The following is a 23,072-nucleotide window of genomic DNA, read 5'->3' on the forward strand; positions in this document are numbered from 1 at the left end:
AATTCCCCTCCCAGTGTGAGTGAATTTCCATTTTAAAAGGCAGATCTATCTTAAAGATAGGCCACGAGGTCTGGTTAGGTAGTGAGCATCCTGTCCCTGGAGGTAGACAAGCAGAGCTCTGAGACTCCCTGCTGCCCAGGGACTCACACTTCGAGTGGGAAAGGCTGTGCAAAAAAATAATGCCCCTTGTCCTTCTCAGCTGGGCTTGGCTGATTTCTCACATCACAAAAGCCACCTAGAGGGTCAGTCTTGCTATTTCTAGTGTCCAGAGAGTCTCCTGCAGGGCCCCGCGCGCGCGCGCGCACACACACACACACACACACACACAGAGGTGGTCGTGCACAGGCTCACACCGATACTCCCAGACCCAAAACATAAAATCTATCCATAGCGCCTGCTGTCAGGGATTCACAGCACCTCTCCCCAGGATATTCATTCTCTTACCCCTGCTTGCTGCTGTTCCACTCCCGCCCCCCTTCCCCGCCCCCAGTATCTCCAGCCTCGCTGCACCTCCTCTGTCCTCTCCGCATCTCTCCGGCTTCTCCAGCTCTGCTCTTCCCCACCCCTCCTCTAGGACTCTCCAGTTCTCCTCTTCCTGGGTCCCCCTCCCCCGGACTACAACCCCCAGGCGCCCCCAGACCCGGGTGCTGCGCATGCCCCCTGCTTCCCGCCCCCTCCCGGTTCCCCCCTCCCTCCCTTGCTCCTCACCTCCCTCCACCCCCCTCCCCCGCGCCTCGGCTCCCGCATCCCTCCATCCAAGCCTGTGCCGCAGCCGCATCGCCACCGCAGCCCCGGCAGAGCCGAGCCGATCCAGGCCCTTGCCCCAGCTCGGCCCTCCGCCCCCCGCCCCCGGTCCCGCCCCCGCCTGCGGCGCCTCCCCCAGCGGCTCTGCTGCTTCCCCCAGTACCCCCAGACCCCTGTCTCCAGCACCCAGCCTGAAGGTAGGTGCAGCAGCCGAGGCAGGAGGACGAGGAGGAGGAGGAGGAGGAGGAGGAGCCGTCGCAGGATGAAGGATCGGACTCAGGAGCTGCGGAGTGTGAGCTTGGGGGTGGGGAAAATGGGGGGAGGGACCCCAATATTTGGGGAGCGCGTGGGGGTGGAGTGGGGCAGGTGCTGGGTTGTGGGGGCAAATTATGAGACTGGCGGTTGGTGGCAGGGGCACCACAATTTCTGGAGGCACCTGATGTTCTCCAATGAACCTGCATTTTGGGGACAGTGGCTGGAAGGTGTTGGAAGCCGGTAAGACACAAGGGGCAGGAGAGGTCTCAAGGGCCTTGGACACCCCACATCCCAGGAGGGCCCTGGGTCTAATCTGGGGGTGGGAAAGAGTGAGTGTCAGGAAGGAATTGGAGGGTGCTGTCAGCCCCAGCAGCAGATTTTCGGGATTAGAAGGATGGGCTGTTAGTGGGCCAGGCTGAGCCCAGCAGGACCGGACATGGGGGAGGCTCTGGGGAAGGACACAGGTTGGGACTGAGATGCCAACACCTGGCAGTGAATGAAGTGCGAGTGTGAGTGTGTGTGTGCGCACGTGTGTGTTGCTCTTCATGGGAAAGGGGCACCTCAGACACAGGAGGGAAGGGGCTGCCTCAGGAGATAGCCAGAGGGCCAGGGCTTGAGATGGGTGACCCCAGAGGTTGGAGGTGGGGTTGCAGAGGAGAAGGGGAGGAGGTTCCAGGCACAGGGCCATGGAATTGGGTTGTCTGACATGGACTGTGCTCTGTGGGGGGAACTGCCCCTGAACAGCTGGGCAGGACCCGTGGGTCCCGGTCTGCCGTGGGCCCCGGTCTACAGGCCTGAAGAGGCCAGACTCCGGGAGTTGGCCCGGCAGGGAGTTGTGCTTGGGGGGCTGGTGTCTGCAGTGAAGGCTGCCGTTTGGAGGGGCTGGGGAGTGGGAGCTTGATGAGAATGGTGTCTTTGGTGGGGAGGATGCTGGGGATTTGGAGAAATGACCTGGGGCTCCAGGGGGCAGAGCTGACAACCTGCTGTGGGCTCGGGTCTTGTGGTGTTACATTAATAAAGCACTAGCCCCAGTAGTTTACTCCATTTGACAGGTCAGGGAAACGGGTTCAGAGATGGGCAGGGACTTGCCCAAGGTCACCAAGCAAGTGAATGGGAGGATCAGACTGGAATGTGGGTTTCCTGTTTGCCAAGTTGACATGTGTCTCTGCTTTTTTGGCCTTTGAAACAGAGTCTCAACATGAGGTGTGTGTGTGGGGGGGCGGGGCAGAGGGGGTAAAAACTCTTTGGAGAGCCCCCCTGGATTTGGGGGTGGGAAACCAGGTTCCTAAGATGAGAGGAAGGGGCTCCGAGGCCAGTGATTGCTGTCTCTGGGGAGAGATGGGTTGGCAAGTGGGAAGGAAGCAGGAATTGGTGATCAGGGGAGGGAGTTGTGAAGGTTTATTTCTTTATTAAACTTACCAAATAGGCATCAGGAAAATAATAGTAATAAAAAATAACCAACACTTATGTACCAGACACCGTTCTAAGTTTTTTATACAGATTAACGCATTTTGATTGTCACAGCAACTCTAGGAGGCTGGAACTAGTGCTAGCCCGTTTTAAAGATAAGGAAACTGAGGCCCAGAGAGGTTAAGTAACTTAACCGAAGTCATGTAGCTAATAAAAGGCGGCCAGGCAGGCTGGCTCCATCGGGGCTCTAAACCACCCTTCTCTCAGGAAGTCGTTTTCATCCAAAGCAGGTTGCCATCCATAATATTTTAGACCCTCACCTGCCTCCTGGACAGGAAGGCAGACTGAGAGACTCCCTCATTTTATAGCTGAGGAAACTAAAGCCCAGAGTGGTTAACTAACTTGTCCAAGGTCACACAACTAGCAAGTGAGGAGTTCGGATTTGAACCCAGAGCCCCTGCTGCCAAGACTCTCCGTGACTCCAAGATCCAGAGAAATGGAAAGTGGATTAGGGTGAGGGTGGAATTAGAGAGAGGGGGAGGGGGGGAAAAGGGATGGAGGAAGAGGCAGGGGATGGGAGTCTTCATCTGAGTGGGTTCGGGGTTAAGGAATCTGTCTGCTTGGGCTACTGGGGGCAGCGAGGTGGAAGAGGTGGGAAGTGGTATGGAGGGGTGGAGGGCTGGGTGCCTGCTGATGGCTCTGGTGTTAGTCATAGCTCTGGGAAACTGGAGATTTGGGAGGGGGTGGGTGGAGAGGAAAGAAGCTGCCAGATGCAAGGAGTGCTGAGGGTCTCCCTGCCAGAGTTAAGAGCAAGGAGGCTGGGAAGCAGGAGAAACTGAGCAGGGCGTGGGAGGCCTGGGAAAGGGCCCTCTAAGTGGCTGAGAGGGATGGGGGCAGTGGAGGGAGGGGATGTCAGCCCAGCAGGTGATTGTCTTTCCAACAGTACTTTAGAGTCCCCAAGGGGTTGTCAGATATGTTTATCACTTAGCAGTTGAGGGCACAGATTTGGGAGTCAGACTGTTTGGGTTCAAATCCTGGCTTTGCTACTTCCTGTGTGACCTTGGGTAAGTTGCTTAACCTCTCTGATAGTCATTTTTTTCATGTGTGAAATCAGAGTAATTGACAATTTGCAGGGTTATCCTAAGGGTTGAAATTAGTTACTGTGCAAAAAGTACCCAGAAGAAGGCCTGGTGCCTAGCAGTACTCTGTGAATGTTTGTTATTCCACAGCTGACTTGCTTATTTCTCTTGAACCCTTGAGATGGGCAGGATGTGACCCTAATTTATTTTAGAGTAAATTGAGGGCCACACAGGTAACCTGACTTGCTCAAGGTCACACAGCTGTTAATGGCAGAGCCAGGGTCAAACCAGGATTTTCTGTCTCCAGTGTACCAAACCCCTTTGGTTGGGAGCTAGGAGGTGCTTGGCTGGAATGGAGGCTGCACTCGGGGTTAATCAGCTGGATTGGTGTCCCAAGATCCAAAAACTGGGGACAGGGATGGGGCTCAAGAGGAGAGGAGGGAGAGCAAGGGAGACAGAGAAGAAGGTTGGTGGGAGAGAGAGAGAGCACTAGGAGACACATTGTGGGCTGTGGCATGGGAAGGCCGGAGACAGAGGAAACAGGGAGACTGGGAAATGGAGGAAGGTGAGGCCTGCGCTGAGGGGGCTTGACTCTGAGGCCTTGTGGGAATGGGGGCTGTTATAGGAGAAGTCCTGTGCCCCGAGGGCCGGGCCGAGTCCTATGTGCAGCACGCAGGTGTGGACAGGCACAGCAGGCGCTTTAGAATGGCAGACCTGGAAGAACAAGGAGAGTAGCCCAGTGTGTACAGAGTGACAGAGACCAAGAGAACCTGGGTGATGGCCGGGCCAGCCAGCTGCACTCGGCGTGTTTCTGCTCTTCAAACAGCAAGCTGCCCCTGCTTTTGAGGACCTTTGCACTTGTTGTTCCCTGGGACCAGAGTACTGGTCCCTCTGTTTTAAATGCTCTCCCCTCTGCCTGGAACACGCCTCCCTCTGCCGTGAGTTCTGTTCCCCAGGTTGTGGCACAGTTGACTCCTTCAGGACTTGGCTCAAGGGTCAACCCCCAGAAAGGCCCTCCCTGGCCATCCTGAGTAAAGCCGCCCCTGGCTCATGTCTCTCCGTCACGTCTCCTGGTTTATCCCTCTCCTGCTCTTAGCACAACCTGACATTGTCCTGATCGTTTTTCATTGTCTGTCTCCCTCCACTGGAATGTCAGCTCCTTCCCGTCTTGTTCACCACTGTTCTCAGGCACCTGGAAGAGAACTCAGCCCAGGTCATACTAGTACATCCTGGGTAGATGAATGAGGGACTCAGCGGGCAGAGGGAGGATGCGAAAGGGAGTAAGTGGGAAGGCAGGGAAGGCAGAGGAGAGAGGTGGGGTGGGAGGGCTAGCCTAGATGCTGGTAGGAGGAGAGGCCCAGGTCGGGGGCACAGATGAGCAGAAGGGGGGATACAGGGGAGACACGCTGCTGCCTCTAGATCAAGCGATACTTGCACCCCTGAGGAGTGCGTGTGAGCACACGTGTGTGTACATGGGCCCATGTGTATTCACACACACACACTCTGTGACTTTTCTGTCACCCGATTCCAGTCTCTTTCCACCTCTGTTTTAGTCACCCTCTCAGTATTGGTCGCTTTGGTCAGTGACTTGCTGGCTCACATTGTCCCTCTCCTTCCATCTTCCCATCTGTCTGTTGTCTCCTGCTACTGACACCCACACAAGGGCCCTTGGTGTCCAATAGGAGGACTGCAGCTAGAGGCTTGGATCTGATCTGATTACCCCTATTCCCGAGGCAGCTCCCAAGGTGCCCAGGATCTCTGCTCTCTCCTTCCATCCTCAAGCGCTTGAGGGGTTGTCGAGCCGTAAAGAGCAAAGTGTCTGGCTTCAAATCTAGGCATGGCCCTATCAGCACCCATCAGCTGTATAATCTTGGGCAAGTTACTTAATCTCCCATGCCTCAGTTTCCTCATCTGTCAAATGGGAATATGGATAGTACCTACTTCATGGAGTGGCTGTAAGGATTAAACAAGAAATTCAAAGCACTTATAACAGGGCCCAGCGCCTGGTAATCAGTACATATGTGTTGTGTTAGATGTATATAATTCTTTTTTAAAAAATATATTTTTATTGATTTCATAGAGGAAGGGAAAGGGAGAGAAAGAGAGAGAAATATCAATGTTGAGAATAATGGATTGGCTGTCTCCTGCACGCCCCCCACTAGGGATTGAGCCGCAACTCAGGCATATGCCCAACTGGGAATTGAACCGTGACCTCCTGGTTTGTAGGTCAACTGAGCCACATTGGCCAGGGCTAATTCTTTTTTCTTTTATTAAAATTTTAGTTCAATTGATTGAAGAGAGAGATAGAAACATCAATGATGAGAGGGAATCATTGATTGGCTGCCTCCTGCACGTTGGACTGAGACCACAACCCAGGTATATGCCCTTGACCAGGAATCAAATCCAAGACCCTTCAGTTCAGGGGCTGACACTCAAACGACTGAGCAACACCAGCTAGGGCAAGGACATGATTTTTAAAAATTGATTTTAGAGGGGGAGAAAGAGAGAGAAACATCAATTGGTTGCCTCCCACATGGATCCTGACTGGGAATCAAACCCACAACCTGGGTATGTGCCCTGACTGGGAATCAAACCAGTGACCTTTAGGTGCACGGGACAATGCTCCAACCAACTGAGCCACACCAGCCAGGGCTAGATGCATATAATTCTTACCTTCATTTTGCTCATGAGGAAACAGAGGCTTGAATTGTCCAATAAAGAGGATCAGTCACATTTGATCCTCTTTTCCAAGGTAGTCTCATTTGCCCACAGCCTCTCTCTTTTAGGCTGGCCAACTTCCAGAAATGGAGGCCGTGCTCATTATTAAACACGTACACCCAGAGCAGGAAGGGCGGAGCCCATATGCCAGCCCACCCATTTCACAGCTGAACCGGGGCCCAGAGAGGGGCTGGGATTCTCCTAGGATCACACAGTGAGTTGAGTGGAGGTGAGAAGGCCTGGCTTCCTTGTGGGAGCTCTTCCTGCCGCCAGGCACCTCTTATGCTTTTCTGTCCTGGCCACGGGAGTTCAGGAGTGAGGACACAGCAGAACGGACTCTCTGAGGCCAGGTAGGAAGGGAAGAATGGAGGGGAAAGAGCCTGAGATTTAGCACCGGGCAGGTCAGGCCCCACCTCTGGCCTTATTTGCTGGGAAGCCTTAGACAGGTGGGCAACTTCTCTGAGCCTGTTTCGTCATCTATAACATGGGAGGGGAAGGGTAATAGCCTGCCCCCACTTAGCATTCATTTTCTCTCTGGCAGCGTGGGGCATTTTTCCCTGCCTGGTTTCATTGCCCTCCTGCCCACCATTTGGGGTAGACATTATTGTCACCCAGCAAATGCAGAGACTGAGGCTCAGAAAGGAGAAGTCACGTGGCCTTCTAGCTACTGACTTGGGCAAATTCCTTAGCCTCTCTATGTCTCAGTTTCCCCATCTACAAAAGGAAGCTATAATATCTATCTCAGGGGGTATGTGTAAGAATTAGATGGAGAGCCCTGGCCAGTGTAGCTCGGTTGGTGGAGCGTCGCCCCATGCACTGAAAGGTTGCAGGTTTGATTCCTGGTCAGGGCACCTACCTAGGCTGCAGGTTAGCTCCCCAGTCAGGGTGCATATATAGCCACTTGATGTTTCTATCTCACATCGATATTTCTCTCTCTCTATCCCTCTCTCTCTAAAATCAATAAAACACATTTTTAAAAAAATAATCAAATGGATAAAAATATGCAGAGTGCATAGAATGGTATCCATAACATGCTATGTAAATGTTTGCCATGATTATAACGTTGGTCAATGGTCCTCATAGAGTTTTAATGAAGATTAAATGAGATAACAAGATGGTAAGGTCTGTGCAACGGTGCTATTAAATGATAACATTTTGCCAGGACTTCAGGGCACAGAGCCTCCCCCAGATTGGACCTTGAGAGGGAGATAGCTGGGGGCAGAGGTGCATGAAGGAGGTGGCTGACGGGGTGCGGGGCTGCAGGAGTCTCCAGCTGTGGAGGGGTTTGGGGGAGGCCTGTCTTAGATGCCTACCGTTTCCCCACTCCTTTCAGCCTGGGCACCACTTTCCTTTATCCCCTCTGACCTCCTGTTCCCTCATCTGTGAAATGGGGACAATGGTATTTGCTCTTCCTTTCTCAGCAGGGCTACAGTGGTGAGGATCAAAGGGGATTATAGATGCAGAAGTGTTTGTGAACTGTAGAGGATTGTTTGTGAACTGTAGCGGATTGTTAGCGCTCAGCTCTCTGTAATTATTACACCAAATAGGTCATACTTGGGTCCTCTGTCTTTTTTCCTGTCTCAAGGACAGGGAAATAGGCAGGTAGCATGCCTCAGGGCAGAAGCTAAGGAACTGGCTCTGGGAACAATAGGAGAGACAGAAATTAGACTTCAGGAAGTCTAAGTCAGCATGTGGAAGGGAAAGAGAGAACAGGAAGGTGAGGCCTCACGACCTGAGGGCAGCTGAGCTAAGTGGAGTGCTTGAAGGCAGAGAAGGGGCAGAGGCCTGGCTTTTGGTGCCAGGGGAAGGAGTCCTCATGGGGCAGCTGGCTTTTTGAGAACAGAGCATCATGGGAGGCTGGTGGGGCTTCAGAGATGAGCCAAGGATCCCCAAGTCTCTAAGGGCCAAGGTCTAAGGGGGTGGTCCCGGGTCAGGTGGGGGCTTGAGAAGCCCCATCAGAGTCCCAAGCCCTACCTACCTGGTGCCACCCTTCTTCTGAGGCAGCTGTGGGCAGAGATGGAGGAGCCTCCCTTTCCTGGTAGATTTTGGGATTCTCTGGAAATTAAATGTAAGTGCTACACACTTCCTGACTTGGTGTGGGGCCCGTCTGCGGGAGAATTCCTGGAGTTTCTAGGCAGGGTGGGCAGGAGGCCGGGTGGCTTCTCGAGTCCGGCTGGGTCTTCTCTGGGCTTGCGGTTCTTTCCTGTGCTATCGGGGCTCTGCGGATCCCGTGTTCACAGGGCTGTCTAGATTGTATCTAGGTCCCATCTGGCTGTCTAGGTTCGATCTGCACTGTCTGGCATCTGTCTGTGCCGAGTCTGGTTCGGTCTGAGCCGCCTGGTTCTGCCAGGTCCTGTCTGCGATCTGCTTGGACCCTGTTGAGGTTCCATGTGAGCTCTTCTCTTTAGATCCCACCCGGCCCTGCGCCAGGCAGATGCTCTTTGGATCCTGCCTTGATTTAATTCAGGCTCTGGTACTTAGATTCTGAGTAGTGGTTAGGTTCCTCCTGGGACTCTTTACGTTTCCAGTGGGGCTGATGAGGGCTCCAGATGTAATTAAGCTTGGAGGGCTCAGCTTTTGTCCTCAGACTTCTGCCCCATGCAGAGAATCTTGAGTCAGGAGTGTAGCACCAGTGAGCCTCCCTGCCCCTCTCCCTTTTCCCAGCTCTGAACGAGTGTGCAGACCAGGCTCGGAGGGCCTCCCGAATGCCCCGGGGTGTGGGTGACCCATGGTGTCCACACGTAGCAGCATGCAGCTCTGCTGTGGGTCTGCGTGTGGGTGAACGTCAGCATGTTAGTGTGTCTCCGTGTGGGTGTCAGTGGGTCTGTCTGTGCCTTGTGTGTGTCACTGGCTCTTGGTGGAGGTGTGGGTGTGTAAATCCCTTTGTGTCTCTGAGCCCTGGGGGTGGAGGGCTGAGCAGCTGTAGGTTGCAACTAGGAAATCCAAGCAAGTGAGAGTAGGTGGGTGTGAAGTTGGAAGAGGCTGGATGAAAGCAAGTGAATACACCAAGAAGAGTCGGGGAGTCAGAGGGGCAGCGGGGGCAGAACAAGCTGAGGGGGTGCGGGTGGGCAGAAGGAGGAAGACACAGAAGGGAGGGGGGTGCTGCTGTGTCTCCTCCAGCCCTCACCAGGCCTGACTGCTTGCTGGCAGTGAACTGACCTTGTATAGGGGATGTGGCTGGGAGAGGGGGGATGCAGGATGGGAAGAAGAGGGGAGCAAAGTGAGGCCTGGCCCCAGTGGTTGAGGGATGGTGGAGGGGTCAGGCTCCTGGCACTCCATTCCAGACCCCTTCTCAGCGCCCAGAGCCAATTCCTGCAAGGCTGACATTTAGCTGGTTGTTACAATATTGAAATACTTCTGTCCTGGTTGGCTAATAGCAGGTGTCCTGTGACCACCTGCCTCCAGGGTGACTGTATTCCCAGGGCCACATCCACCCCTGAGAGGCGCCTTTTGCTAATTCTCCGTCAGCTACCTGGCCTCGGGTTTGCTGTTCCACCCCATAGCCAGTGTTCATCCTGACTGCCTGGGGGCTGGCCCTGCACCCTGCCTACAGCCCCTCCCAAGACTCCTGCTCTGAGCCTAGAGCTGGCAGTGGGAGGACCAGGGCGGGGCTGCTCATGGTCTCCACCTTTGTCTCACAGGCGAAAGACAGTGATGATGAGGAGGAGGTGGTCCATGTGGATCGGGATCACTTCATGGATGAGTTCTTTGAACAGGTAACTGAGTCTCCAATACCCCAGACCCAGAACCTGGCCCCCAGCCAACAACGCCCCCCTCCCCACTCTCTAGTCCTACACCCCTGGGCCTTTTACCAGTCCCTCTGGATCTGGCCCATTTCCCTGAACCCTGAGTGAGCCCTGTGGATGCCCTGTCTGGCCTGAAGACTTGGCTGAGCATCGCCAATTTGCCGCCCCAGGTGGAAGAGATCCGGGGCTGCATTGAGAAGCTGTCAGAGGATGTGGAGCAAGTGAAAAAACAGCACAGCGCCATCCTGGCCGCCCCCAACCCGGATGAGAGTGAGTGCTGCTGCGGAGTGGCCGGGGGCTGGGGCTGGGGTCCACCCAGACTTCTCACTCACCCTGGCCCCCTCCTCAGAGACCAAACAGGAGCTGGAGGACCTCACTGCAGACATCAAGAAGACGGCCAACAAGGTTCGGTCCAAATTGAAAGGTGAGGATTGCAATCCCCCGACAAAGGAGAAAAAGAACTCTGCCTTCCAGCAATCAGTCAGGCCTTTCTCTCAGGAATGTCTACACACTTCTAGGACCCAGCTTCTCATACAGTAGAAAGCACACAGCCCCAGTTTCCCTCCTTGCTCCAGATTCTTTGAAGATAGAAACACGACAGGGAAATAAGGGAGAGGGGGCGGGCTGTCCAGTTTGTATATGAGCTCTGCTGATTCCATCAGCATGAAAGTCCATCAGAAAAATATAACCTCCCAAATGGCTTTAGTTTCACTAAGGCCTCATTTCCCCAGAACAGGTGCCAGGCATAGTCCTAAGCACCCAGTAGGTGGATTCAGCAAATGCTTCTGAATTGGTACCCTCGGCTCAGGACAGATTGGACTGTGTGGCTGACATCAGGGGCTGGCAGGCTTTCAGGAGGGACTTGCCAAATGCTCACGTATTCACTCTAATTTAAGGACTTGGGTGCTGGTAATAATCACCTTCCCTCAAGGCATTGTGGGTTGGGAACCTCCTTGTCTGCCCGTGCCAGGGGAATGGCAGTGTTACCCTGATGCTACCTTGTATGCTCATGGTAAGTCAGCGGCAGGAAACATTTGCCAAGCACCTACTCCATCCGAGCCACATTGCTGGGCTTTGGGGAAAAGGAACCATGCCAGATGCCTGGGCCTGCGTGCTGTGACCTTGGTCCGGGGAGATGAGGACAGAGACTTGATGCCCTCCTGGGCTCGACAGGAGGCCATGCGTTAGCTAGTGCTGATCTGTAAAAACAAACCGTTTGCACTCAGGAGCGTGTGCTGGAAAGGAAAATGACCTAAACTGGGAGCACATGAAGTACAACTCCAGGCAGAGGGAGCCCCACTTACATCCTCACTCATTTGGACAAGTACCCTACCCTCAGCAAGAAAAATGGAAGCAATTTCAAAGCTGGCTTTTTTTTTTTTTTGGTAGCAAAATCCTTTCTTTCCAAATAAAATCTTATAAAGAACCCCAATATATACAGCACATAAAAGTCAGGCTGTTCTGGCTGAACTGGGGCTGGAACACTCTGGTCAAGTTCCTTCTCAAAATCAGGGTTCCATGGAACCCAGCTTAGAAATCCCTGGGTTCAGTGATTTCCTTGGGCCCATCAAGCTCTGACCTTACTAGTCTCTCTATTGGACCATGAAGAGGGCTCCATGGTTTAGGGGACCAGGAAAAGATCAAGAGACTAGGAACAGTGGTAGAAGCTTCTAGAAGCGACCTTCCAGACCCCAGAAAGAGGAGATCCTCTTCTCCATCTTCCTCCAGCTGTGTGGTGGCACGAGCTCAGGTTTTGCGTGTGACTTTGAGTTGTTTTACCCATTCCAGCCTCAGTTTCTAGTCTGAAAGTGGATTGATATCACTGACCTCCCAGGATTTTTGTAAGAAGTCAGTGAGACTGTAAAGTAAAGGACCCCTTTGCCCAGGGCTAGGCTCCAGTCCCAAGTCTGACAATAGGATCCGAGTCTGGACCAGAGATTCTGACATCCCTGGGGTGTGTTTGTGCCTTCCGTGCAGCAGCTAGGCCAAAGTTGCCCCTCGGTCACTGCCCCCCATTGCTGGCAGGGAGTCGGGATGCCATCCAGCCCCATAGGTCCCTGCTGCCAGCAGAACAGGAACGGGCTGGAGGCCCTTCCAGGTCTGAGAGGGCCTGGTGGTGACTCATCCCCGCTGCATCTCCGAGCACAGGACATCTTACTACAAGCTCTGTTTTAGAAAATCTGAATAAGTGTCAGGAGTGCATGATCCGGAAGCAGAAACCCCAGTTAATCTGTGTGCTTTTCCAGAATCCTTTAGAAGTGGGAATTCCGGGACAGGGCTACCTTGTAGGGCAGGGGGAACGCTATTTTCTCTATGGAACGTCCATCCACTCACATAGAATTTGCCAAGGAAATGGTGGCCTCTGACTCACCTGGAAGTGCTCGCCTTCCATGGAAAAACCCCAGGGTGGGCTCCGGGCCCTTCCTGAGAATGGCGAGCGGAGTTCCCTGCACACAGGGCCGTTCACAGTGGCCTGGGCCCCACTCCCTCGTGGGAATGGGCCGTGGTTACAGCTATGGGACTTACCAAGACCCAAGCCAACGACGACGGAACAAATAGTGCCCTTCGGTCTGGTTACTCATCGGCCCTCAACCTCCCTCCCACCTGCCTTCCTGACCCCCTCAAACGTCTGTCCCTTTACTTTTCGGCCTCCTGCCCCTCACCATGGAACCTTTACTGTCTGCCTTCGCCACGGGTGTGACATCTCTTCACAGGCCTGGGGCCTGCCTCGGGGTGTCGGCCTTTCCTCCGTCCCGGACCCCCGCCCCACACGCCCCGGGTCTGCAGCCCGTCACTGCATCCTCTCTCCCGCAGCGATCGAGCAAAGCATCGAGCAGGAGGAGGGGCTGAACCGTTCCTCCGCGGACCTGCGCATCCGCAAGACTCAGGTGGGAGGCGGGCCAGGCGGGGGCGTGTCCTGGATGGAGCCGGGGAGGGGTCATGCTGGTGGGGGCGGGGCTACCGTGGGGGCGTGGCCGACAGGCGGGGTTACAGCGGAGGGAGGGACCGATGGGCTGGGTTACAGCGGGGGCGGGTACGGGTACGGGTCACATCCTAATGCCCTGGCCCGGGCCACCGCTGGTTTGGGCGGAAGATGGGGAGACAAGCGGAAGGGGACTGTGCTCTTGTGAGGGATTGGGGTAGGGCGTGATCACCCCTCCTCTCCACGTGTGCACTAACGGCTCCCCTTGGTCTCTGCTCCTTGCCTCCTGATGTGTGTACCCCCACCCCAGCATTCTACACTCTCCCGGAAGTTCGTGGAAGTAATGACCGAATATAACGCGACCCAGTCCAAGTACCGGGACCGCTGCAAGGACAGGATCCAGCGGCAGCTGGAGATCAGTGCGTGTGCCTCCCCTCCAGACTCCCCAGGCCTGCCCAAGCCTCCTTCCAGGCCCTTCCTCTCGGTGGAGGGGCGCCTGGCCTAGAGCCCCATGGAAGGGTGGTGTCCCGGGTCCCTGCCCCATCCCACCACCTCAACGCAGGCTGGACCAAACCTGAGCCTGGAGTCCTTCCTCCCCACAGCCGGAAGGACCACAACCAACGAAGAACTGGAAGACATGCTGGAGAGCGGGAAGTTGGCCATCTTCACTGATGATGTGAGCGGGGGCGGGGGTTGGTCTGTTTTGGAAAGCAGTTGCCTCTCCTCCCCAAACTTAGGTTAAACTGAAGGTCCTAAGTCCACCTGCAATAACTGGCATCGGAAGGCCTGGAACTGGAACTGGGAAATTCCATGGGAGCAGAACAGGAAGGCACCCCCATAAAAATGGCGAACAGTGGTGTGCCAGGCACTGTTTTAAGCACTTTACATATTCACATTTACCTACTAACCTCATTTAACCCTCACCACAACCCTCTGAGGGAGCCACATTTCATGGGTGAGGAAATGGTGCCCAAAGAGGTTAAGTAACTCGCTGAGGTCACACAGCTGGGGGCAGAGCCAGTTGGAATCCACAGTGGAGGTGCAGATCTGGACTCTTCGGTACTAAGATACGGAACGCCCTACTGACGCAGGCTATTTCACCCAATGACTAATTTGCCTACCTTTTGAAAAATTTTTTAAAACCCTGTTTTAGTTTTGCACACTGTCCTGCCTTGTCATCTTGTATGTGAATAGATGGGTTTCCCCCAGCTGCAGTTCTTCTTTCTCTTTTAAGTTTTACCCTGGCCTGCCAGTTCTATCTATTTATGCTTCTGGTGGTGGAATGGCTCTACTTAAGGTTTCTAGACCAGGTTAAAGTATGTTCAGGGACTTTCAAGCATATTGTTCCTTAGATAATTGGCCTTTGTTAAATTAGCTTTGAGCAAATTGATTATGGGCAACTAGCCTGGAGCTCTCCAGACAGCTCTGCTAGGCTGTTTGAGGACGGAGGGAAGCTGGTGAGTGGTTCTAAGAAGGCAGAGCTGATCCCTGCCAGTTAACCAACCCATGCAGGGTGGTTGGTACCTTGCTTGAGGGCTGTGCAAGACGCAGACAGGCACTATGGTAGTTGACTCCCACAGTCAGGGAAGGCTTCTTAGGAAGTGGCATTGAGCTGAGCCTTAAGAGACAAGGAGCGTGTGGATGGGGAGATAGGCAAAGGACACTATAGACAAAGGAACAGACTGGACAAAGACAGGGAGAGTGGACCACTTGCCAAACAGCCATTGGATGATTTTGGCTCCTGTTGGATAGCAGGAGATGAGGGTAGAAAAGGAGCCTGCGCCTTGACTGCTAAGATAAAGGTGTGACCCTAGCGGGTTTGGCTCAGTGGATAGAACATCCGCCTGCAGACTGAAGGGTCCTGGGTTCGATTTGGTCAAGGGCATATGCCCCGGTTTCGGGCTTGATCCCCAGTAGGAGGTGTGCAGGAGGCAGCCGATCAATGATTCTCATCATTGATGTTTCTCTCCCTCTCCCTTCCTCTCTGAAATCAATAAAAATATATTTTAAAAAAAAGATAAAGGTGTGTACCTTATGGATAGGGGGAGCCCTGGCAGGTTTTAGAGCAGAAGAGTGGCTTGATGTGGTCTAAACAGTGAATGCTCTGAGAAGTGAGCGGCTTGGCTCAGGCCAGGCATCTGTGGGGAGGAGGTGTATCTCATTCTGGTTTGGAGTCTCTCTTCCATCAACTCTTGAGGTTTCAGTGCACTCCTTTATTTCTCCCCCATCTCATGTCATGTTCTCCAGGGGACTTGTGGGCACCCTGCCTTCTCATCTGGGCCTCCTTCTCTGCTTGCTATTCTCTCTCTCCCCCCACCCCCGCCCCTTTCTCTCTGCTGTGTCTTCTTCCATTTCTCTATCTTCCTTTGACCAGACAGGGGCCCGAATACTGGTGGGGCCTTGGACCTCTGTCTCCCTTCCCAGGGCTTCTGTGGTGTATGTGATAGAGGCAGCCCTGGGCTAAGGTGGAGGGCTGGGGACAAGTGTTATTTCTTGTAATTTAACAAATTTGTCTTTGGTGTTTCCTGTATGCCAGGCACTATTCTGATCAATGTACACATATTAACTCATTTAATCTTCACAGTGACCATGAGGTGGGCACTATTATTATCCATGTTTTCTAGGTGGGGAAACTGAGGCCCAGAGAGGTTATCTGCCCAGGGTTGCAGCTAGGGTTGGACCCAGGTGCTCTGGCTGCAGGCTCTGAGCTCTTATGGGAGTGAAGGGTGGTCTTCAGCAGCCCCCTCCCCCACATCGCCCTAGATCAAAATGGACTCCCAGATGACGAAGCAGGCGCTGAATGAGATCGAGACGAGGCACAACGAGATCATCAAACTGGAAACCAGCATCCGCGAGCTGCACGACATGTTTGTGGACATGGCCATGCTCGTGGAAAGCCAGGTACTGCCTCTGCCCTCGCCACACCATCTGGAAGCCGCCCCAGCCCCCCAGTTTCCTCTTCCAGCCCAGCCCACGCCTCCCCGTGCACATCCCCTCTGCAGGGCGAGATGATTGACCGAATTGAATACAACGTGGAACATTCCGTGGACTATGTGGAGCGAGCTGTGTCTGACACGAAGAAAGCCGTGAGATACCAGAGCAAGGCCCGGAGGGTGAGCCGGGCCGGGGCGGGAGAGGGCCTGTGGGGCAGGTGGGCTGGAGCTGGGGGGCGGGGCAGGGCGGGGCTCTGGCCAGGGCTGAGGCAAGTGATGAAATTCCCTGAAAGGCCTTATCTCTGGCTCTGACCTCTTCGTTTTCTGTTTTCTCTCCCCTCTTCTTTTACCTCACACCCTCCCCCCATCTTTATGTCTGTTTCTCTTTCTCTTAAACCGCCCATCTCTCCTCCTCCTGTCCCATTGCCTTTTCTGCCTGCAGAAGAAAATCATGATCATCATTTGCTGTGTGGTGCTGGGGGTGGTTTTGGCGTCATCCATTGGGGGGACGCTGGGCTTGTAGGCCCACCACCCCTATCTCCCCCAGACTCTTCCCCCACCACATCGGGAGCAATACCCCCACTACCCCTTTCACTCCATCCCCTGCTCCAGGCTCACCCCCAAGACAGACCCAGGCAGCCCTTCCCTTACCCGCCCCCCCCCCCGCCACCTCCCGTCATCAGGCCCTGGAGTCCCTGGACCTCACTGCACCATGGACCCTCCCCCTCCCACATAAATAGCAGCAGGCGTGATTACACATGCACACCAACATGCATGCCGCCGGCACGTGCTCGAGATGAGTGGACACCCCAGCGTGTGTGTGTGCACGTTCACAGATGTGTGTAGAAGCACCACATCACCCTTCTTGCCCCCACTGGTCTGTGTGTTGTCTTAGCTTTCGCCTTCGCTCGGTTGTTGTGTAGACTGTGGCCGGGATCACACAGCAGCCCACCAAGCCCTGCTCTGTCTTCTGTGAATAGGTGTGTGTGTCCACAGATCTGTGGGCACATAATCTGTGTACATGGAATTTTGAGTTTGAGTGTTTGAATCTAATACAATAGCACTTCTTCCACTGACACCCCTCCCCTACATATGCTATAAATGGGGCAGGTTGTGTAAGTGTACAGATGCTCATTCCCAGAGGATCCAGGTAGGCCCAAGTTCACAGGCCATAGCAGGCACCCCACGGAGAGAGATGTGGAGCATATCTTCCTGGTTTAGTCACCCCAGGCATGGGTCCTGGGGGAGCGTGTGTGTGTGTGTGTGTGTGTGTGTGTGTGTGTGTGTGGTGAGCCTTGGAGTTGAGCCAACGTAAGTGGAAGCATACACGTATAAATAACTTGGCTTGGCTTGTATATACGCGTACATTTCCCCAGCAGGTGATGTGAGAAACACGTGTGTGTCTCAGGATCTGCCCGAGTGCTGGTAGGTCTCCTCAGACAGAGCCATCCATAGTGTGCACTGGGCACATTCGGGTGGGCACAGGAAGCTGTATTTTGACGCTGTGTGGATGGTCCGTGTGAGCATGTGTGTGCACTGCACAGAGGCTTTCTCCACAGTGTTTCTGTCCCGTTGACTATATGCACACGTTTCTCTTTAAGGTCTCATGCCCCATCCAGGTTTGTCTATGCAGATTGATTTGCCCCTCCCTCTCTCCCCAGAGCTGCTGCCACTATCTGGTAATGGCCACACACTGCAATATCAACATTGTGCAACTGGCGCGTCCTGCCCTATCAGGTGTCAGAGCCCCTGACACACAGCCCAGACGCTTCTCTTCCTCTGTGTCCCTGCCAGAGGACAGGCCTGCACCCATAAGGGCTGGGACACTGTGTGCTCACTCATGCCAAGGCTCAGGAGGCCTCGTGTAGGTGACCACACCCAGGCACACAGCAGCACACTGGAGCACACGTGCATGCTACCTGGGCATGGGGCCCATACAGGCCTGCCCCCATGTGCACATGAATGCCTCCTGGAAGGGCTAGTGTGAGAATGTCACTGATGAGGCCAATGTGGAGGGCGACACCAGACAGCTAGGGATGAGAGCATTCCTGCCTTCCGCACACTTACCTCAAGAGTATTTGTCTCCCTCGCCCCACTTGATGCTCTTGGCTCTGTCTCAGGGACCTTGGTCTGGGGAGCTGTTTGTTGCAGGCGCACTGGAGTGGCCAGTGTGGCAGCAGCCACTCAGGATGGACTAAGTCCCAGGATCCACCCCTGGACACATTTGCCAAAATGTCTGCAATCACTGCTCCCCAACCAGGGTGGGCACAGGCCTGGGTTTCTGATGGTGAGGAAAGGGCTAGCTCCTCCCTTATGTAGGTAGCATATGCACAGGTGGGTTCGTGTGTTTGGTGGCTGATGGGAGGTACATGAGCAAAGGATAATGTTAGAAGCCTCCTGCACTCCGTGGCTGAGGAACATGGACCCACATGTACAGGATTGAACACACAAGTACAGGAATGTGCCCTGCCCTAGGGGTGGGCATCCATGTGCACTGGGTAAAGGACTCAGGGTTGTGTGCAGATGATTTCCCAGGGTTCCACTTTATGTGAAGTGTGTGTGTGTGTGTGTGTGTGTGTGTGTGTGTGTGTGAGAGAGAGAGAGAGAGAGAGAGAGAGAAAGCAGATGTGACGTGGGACACAATACCCTCCCCAGCCCCACGCCAGCTCTTCCCCGCCTGGCTGTTTGGGCTCTACTTGTGTGTGGCCAATACGCATAAACCCCAAGGTGTGCTGTCCTGAAGAGGGGCCCTGACTGCATTCCCAGAATGCCCTTCTGCAGGACAGGAAGTGGCCCTGTGTCTGCCGGCAGCCCTCCTGCTCCCTTCTCACTTCTTTGGGGACGTCAGAGAAGACCCCAGCACTTCCCCCACCCCTCCCTTTTTCCTTCCGGTTGCCCAGCCAGGACACCCTTTCCGCCCAGGTGTTTCCTGAATTTGCACAGCCTTGGGACCACCAGAAGGCTGGAGCCATGCAGCTGCCTCCTTGAGTGGTATTAGGCCCATAGCTGCCCATCTCAGCGTCAGATCAGAGGATCCCGAGGTCTGCTGTGCCCCAGCTTCCCCAAGTCCCAACCTCATATGATGTGTTTGCTTGTTGGCTGCTGTGTCCCATGTGTTCTGGAGTGTTGTCTGGGGTGGTGTCTTTTACATGGTTTTGGAGGAGTGTGTGCTGCCCACCCTCCCACACCTACAACCATGTGTGCCCCGGGGGTGGTCCCGGGCCTGGCCAGGGCTCACTGCTTCCCTTTCCCTTTCCCCTTTAACCCTAGCTCTGCCTCTCACAAAGCACACTGCGCGTGTCCATCCCATGTGCCTGTGGGTCGATGCACGCTCATGCCACGCCTTGAGCGTGTGTACATGATGTGTTCTATGCATTCACCCTGCCCCCCAGCCCGCCCCGCAAAGGAAAAGATGGTGGCCCCCGGCTCCCTTCCACCCTCCACCTGCCCCCTGCCCGCTGTGCAGCCGTGTGCGTTGGCGTGTGTTTCCGTGTCGCTGGCGTGTCACGTGATGTAGCTGTGTTTGCTGACATGAGCCCCTGCCCCCTCTGTTTCTCCTTTGGTTTCTAGAGCTCTTTCCCTCGCCTCTCCAGAGGGGACAGGACTCTTGGGGCCTGGCTGGGGGCCCAGAGCCAGGCCACCCTCTCCTGTTAGCCCTCAGAGACCCATTTCTCTCTATTGGTGACCAAGTTGCAAATGGATAAAACACAGGAAAATTCTGTCCTCTCTCCCCAGCCCTGCATGTCCTGTCCCCAGAGCCCCCTACCCCCACCCTGGGCCGGGTTGGGCCCCGTGGAACGGGAGAAATAGCAACCAATCCAACAGCGGGCGTGCTGCGTGCTCACTTCCTTCTGTCCCCACATGGGACGGGCGCCGCGGGGAGGGGCCACACGGGGGAGGCAGGCCAGGGAGCTGGGCAGGCACTGGACACAGATGTAGATAAAGGAGTTTTAATCCAGGGCATGGGCAGGTACAGAGTTTCTAGGGCACCCTCAGGCAGAGACCTCACAATATGGCAGGAACTACATTTGGGCACAGGGGTGGGAAGAAGTGAAAATACAGATTTCCTCAGCTTTCACTAAGGAGAATTAAAAGATAAAACCTTAAGGTGATAAATGTTTTAAAATAATGGGGATGTGACCCTCCCCGAGGGACAAAGGTGGTAGGAGGAGCCAGAAAGCCTCTTCATTCTGAGCCCAGGCCTGAGGGTCCTGCTGGGGCGGCAGAAAGCCAGCAGGAGGCCTGTGGAACTTGTCCCCACTTCCTGCTTGAAAAGCCAATGGGATGGCAGTAAGAACATCAGGGAAATCAGAACCCCACTAACCAGACAGCAGGCCTGGGTGAGAGCGAAGACATCCTGCCCTAGAACTGAGAGGCAGCGGGACGCGGACTCGGTGCTCATGGTTTAACATGAGGGCTCCAGGACAGCCGATCTGGCTCCAGACCCTCCAGCTCTAGAGTGCAGCCTCCCCCTCTATCGGGGCCTGGATGGATGTGCTACGCTGGGCTCCAGGCCCAGCTCCACTGTCATTGGGCCGAACTGTCCATGGTTTGCATCCAGCGAATGGTGCGGGTCCGGCTCTCTTCCCATGAGAATAGGGGCTCGTAGCCAAAATGGCGTTGAGCCTTGTTAGTGCTGACGGTGAAGGTGGTGTTGGCCATAGCCAAGGTGTATGGGTTGAGCAGGGGCGCATAGAGCAGAAGCGGCCGCAGTAGCCACTGCAGCAGGGCATTGAGGGCAGCCAGAAGCATCAGTAGCCAGTAGGGCAACAGCGGGCGGGTGCCCACCAGCCGTAGTCCACAGGGGCCCAGGAACTCCATGTTGAAGTCCTCGTAGCTCTTATAGGGTGATTTATCATAGCAGAAGTACACCTGGCCACCCATTAATGCCACTCGCTGCTGTAGCTCCCGGGCCACCAGCACATGCATCCAGGCCACGTTGCCTGCCAGAGGGAAGTGGGGTGGACATGCCCCTGAGTGTCCCTGTGATCATGTAGCTGCTGCTCTCTCAGGCCCACATACAAGCCACCTCCTCTTTGGGCCCATGTAGATGCTGCCCCTCTCCTCTCCCTCAGCCTATGACTTTTTTGTCTGCTTTCCCAACTTGCAAGGATGCTGTTTCCCTGTGGCCCACCTCCGGTCTGCCCTAGCCCATGTACAGGCCGTTCTTTTCTATGCATGGTACACACTGCACCCCTTCCAGAACCATGCAGGTTCTTAGCCTCCCCCCTGCCTAGCCCGGGCCTCACCTACATAGACCCGTCCGTGCTCCACAGAGTCTGGGATGGCCCGGAAGAGCCGGCCTCCCAGGCGCAGACCCTGGTGATAGATGTCCCTCATGATCTGGTGGCCTTCACCATAGATGCCGGTGGGACGCAGAGCACATGTCACCAAGGGCAGCCCCCCACGGACCTGGCAACAAAAGGTAGGCACTGCTAAGACCTAGGAGCCAGTGGCCTGCCCTCTTCCAGCTGGGAATAGAAGGGAGGTGCCAGGGCAGGACACAAGCCCAGCTGGTGTGGCTCTGCATCTCCTCATCTCACCTTCCTTCCATTGGCTTCCAGGACCAGCTGCTCAGCTAGGGCCTTGCTGCAAGGATAGGGATGTCTGTGTACTGCTTCATATGGGGTGTCCTCATTGCCCCTAGTGGGGGAGAGAGAAGACTCTTAATGCTGAGGGGAGATGGGCTCTTAAAGTATTGGGGGGGGGAACCCCAGCTCACCTGTAGAAGGGGTGGCCTTTGATGTTGGGCCCCACAACTTCCATGCTGCTCGTGTAGACCAGGAACTGTGTTCCAGTCTGCACACAAGCCTCAATCACATTCTTCGTGCCTGGGGAGGCGGGGTGTGTGTCCAAACTGAACCTTCCTCCCTTTCTGTATCTTTTCCCTTTCCATCCCAAATCTGGATGAAGGCATAAGGCTTACTCCCCCAGGTCCAGGGAAAACCACACAGGTTGGCGAGGGCTGGCCTTCTATTACAGGGACAGGAGTGCACACAGGATTGATTGACGCAGGAGAATCACAGAGGTCAAGGTCAGAGCAGGGGGAGGGACACACAGTCAAGATCAGGCCATGGGCCAGTAGTAAGTGCATTATTAGAACTGTGGGGGAATATCTCACCCTGCACGTTGACCGCATGAATGGTCTCAGGACTGGCCCTCCCAAACACGTCCACCAGCCCAGCTGTGTGGATGACCACATGGGCTCCAGCCATAGCCGCTGCCACCTCGTGGGCCTGGGTCACATCCCCCTGGATGGCAGTCACCTGCACTGGCCCTGGTAGGGGTGAGGCAGCCAGAGGCAATGTCAGAGTTGGGCCCACGTCAGCTGTTTGGTTCAGCCTACACTCCTGGGAGCCTCATGTTTCCAGTGTGACTCACTCACCCCATTCCTGTGCACTGGAGAACACAAACAGGCATCACCCTTTCCACCAGTGAAGGGAGTCCACACCCTCCCCGCCAGCTCCCCTCCATGATCACCTGTCTTCAGCTCCTCCAGCCAGGGACCCAGGTGCAGGTCAAAGATCCGCAGCTCACGGAGCCGGGGTTCCTGCTGCAGCAGCATTCGGACCACATGCTCCCCCAGGAAGCCACAGCCACCTGTGACCAGGTATACCAGCTTCTGGGCCTGTGCAGAGTCTGCCATGTCCTGCTAGGGAGAGACCCTGGTTCACCTGAGTTGCCTGCGGTGTGCTACCTGCCCTAGCACCAGCAGCCCACCTGTTGTTCCTTGAAGGGGCCTCTAGCCTAGTGGACTGGAGCAGTGACCAGGGGCCACAACTGTTCCTAGTGGGTGCAGCAGCCAGGCTACCTGCCCTCTGACCCTGCTAACTGGTTCCTGAGATATGGTGAGGGCTTGCAGAAAGGACTCAGTGTTTGCGGTGGAGGGGAGGTTCTGGGATAAAAACAGTGGGGGAGGGAGGAAAGGAGGGAGGGTAGAGGGAGGTGGGCAGGGCTGGGGCTAAGGGAAGGGGACCTCAGACATCAGCTCTGCCTACCTGCAGCCACAGTCCCAGGGTGCCCAAACTAGCCACCAGAGCTGGTCTTCTCTCGTTTCCGGCCAGCGATAAATGGTTGTCCCCTTCCGCTTGCTCCTCCCTCCTGGCCATTCCAGGAACAGCCTCCACCCCTCCTCTCCTACTCTTGCCACAGGGCCCCCCCTGGTGGCCACTGCGCTCCACTGGCATCTGGTTCCAGCAAAGAACTTGGGAAGGGGGTCGGGAAAGCCAAAACCTGCTGGATGGGCACTGAGGGGCTTGGGGGA

The 23,072-nt window shown here is 55.1% G+C and overlaps 2 protein-coding genes across 5 annotated transcripts; one reads left to right on the forward strand and one right to left on the reverse strand.

Annotated features, from left to right (window-relative positions):
• The first annotated feature begins 498 nt into the window (after positions 1 to 498).
• STX1B (syntaxin 1B) lies at positions 499 to 18,450 on the forward strand. The gene is made up of 10 exons (XM_080682101.1): positions 499 to 1,036; positions 9,848 to 9,922; positions 10,123 to 10,222; positions 10,302 to 10,376; positions 12,767 to 12,840; positions 13,186 to 13,294; positions 13,478 to 13,551; positions 15,639 to 15,776; positions 15,878 to 15,988; positions 16,251 to 18,450. The coding sequence occupies exons 1-10, from the start codon at positions 1,007 to 1,009 to the stop codon at positions 16,329 to 16,331; spliced, it is 867 nt and encodes a 288-aa protein (XP_080538227.1). The 5' UTR covers positions 499 to 1,006; the 3' UTR covers positions 16,332 to 18,450.
• A 1,293-nt stretch (positions 18,451 to 19,743) lies between these two features.
• On the reverse strand, positions 19,744 to 22,995 carry HSD3B7 (hydroxy-delta-5-steroid dehydrogenase, 3 beta- and steroid delta-isomerase 7; the record flags this gene model as incomplete). Of its 4 annotated transcripts, none has more annotated exons than XM_080682100.1 (7): positions 19,744 to 20,751; positions 21,058 to 21,220; positions 21,352 to 21,451; positions 21,531 to 21,639; positions 21,930 to 22,085; positions 22,289 to 22,457; positions 22,529 to 22,816. In XM_080682100.1, 6 exons carry the CDS (start codon positions 22,452 to 22,454, stop codon positions 20,336 to 20,338), a joined length of 1,110 nt encoding a protein of 369 aa, XP_080538226.1. In that variant the 3' UTR covers positions 19,744 to 20,335. The 4 variants fall into 4 exon arrangements, with proteins under 4 accessions (XP_080538226.1, XP_080538224.1, XP_080538223.1 ...); XM_080682097.1 differs by having other exon boundaries at positions 19,746 to 20,751; positions 22,289 to 22,460; positions 22,807 to 22,995; XM_080682098.1 differs by lacking the exon at positions 21,930 to 22,085 and having other exon boundaries at positions 19,745 to 20,751; positions 22,289 to 22,460; positions 22,807 to 22,995.
• Between the last annotated feature and the right edge of the window lie 77 nt (positions 22,996 to 23,072).

The sequence above is a fragment of the Plecotus auritus genome (genome assembly GCF_963455305.1).
Source record: "Plecotus auritus genome assembly, chromosome: 7".
Classification (NCBI taxonomy): domain Eukaryota; kingdom Metazoa; phylum Chordata; class Mammalia; order Chiroptera; family Vespertilionidae; genus Plecotus; species Plecotus auritus.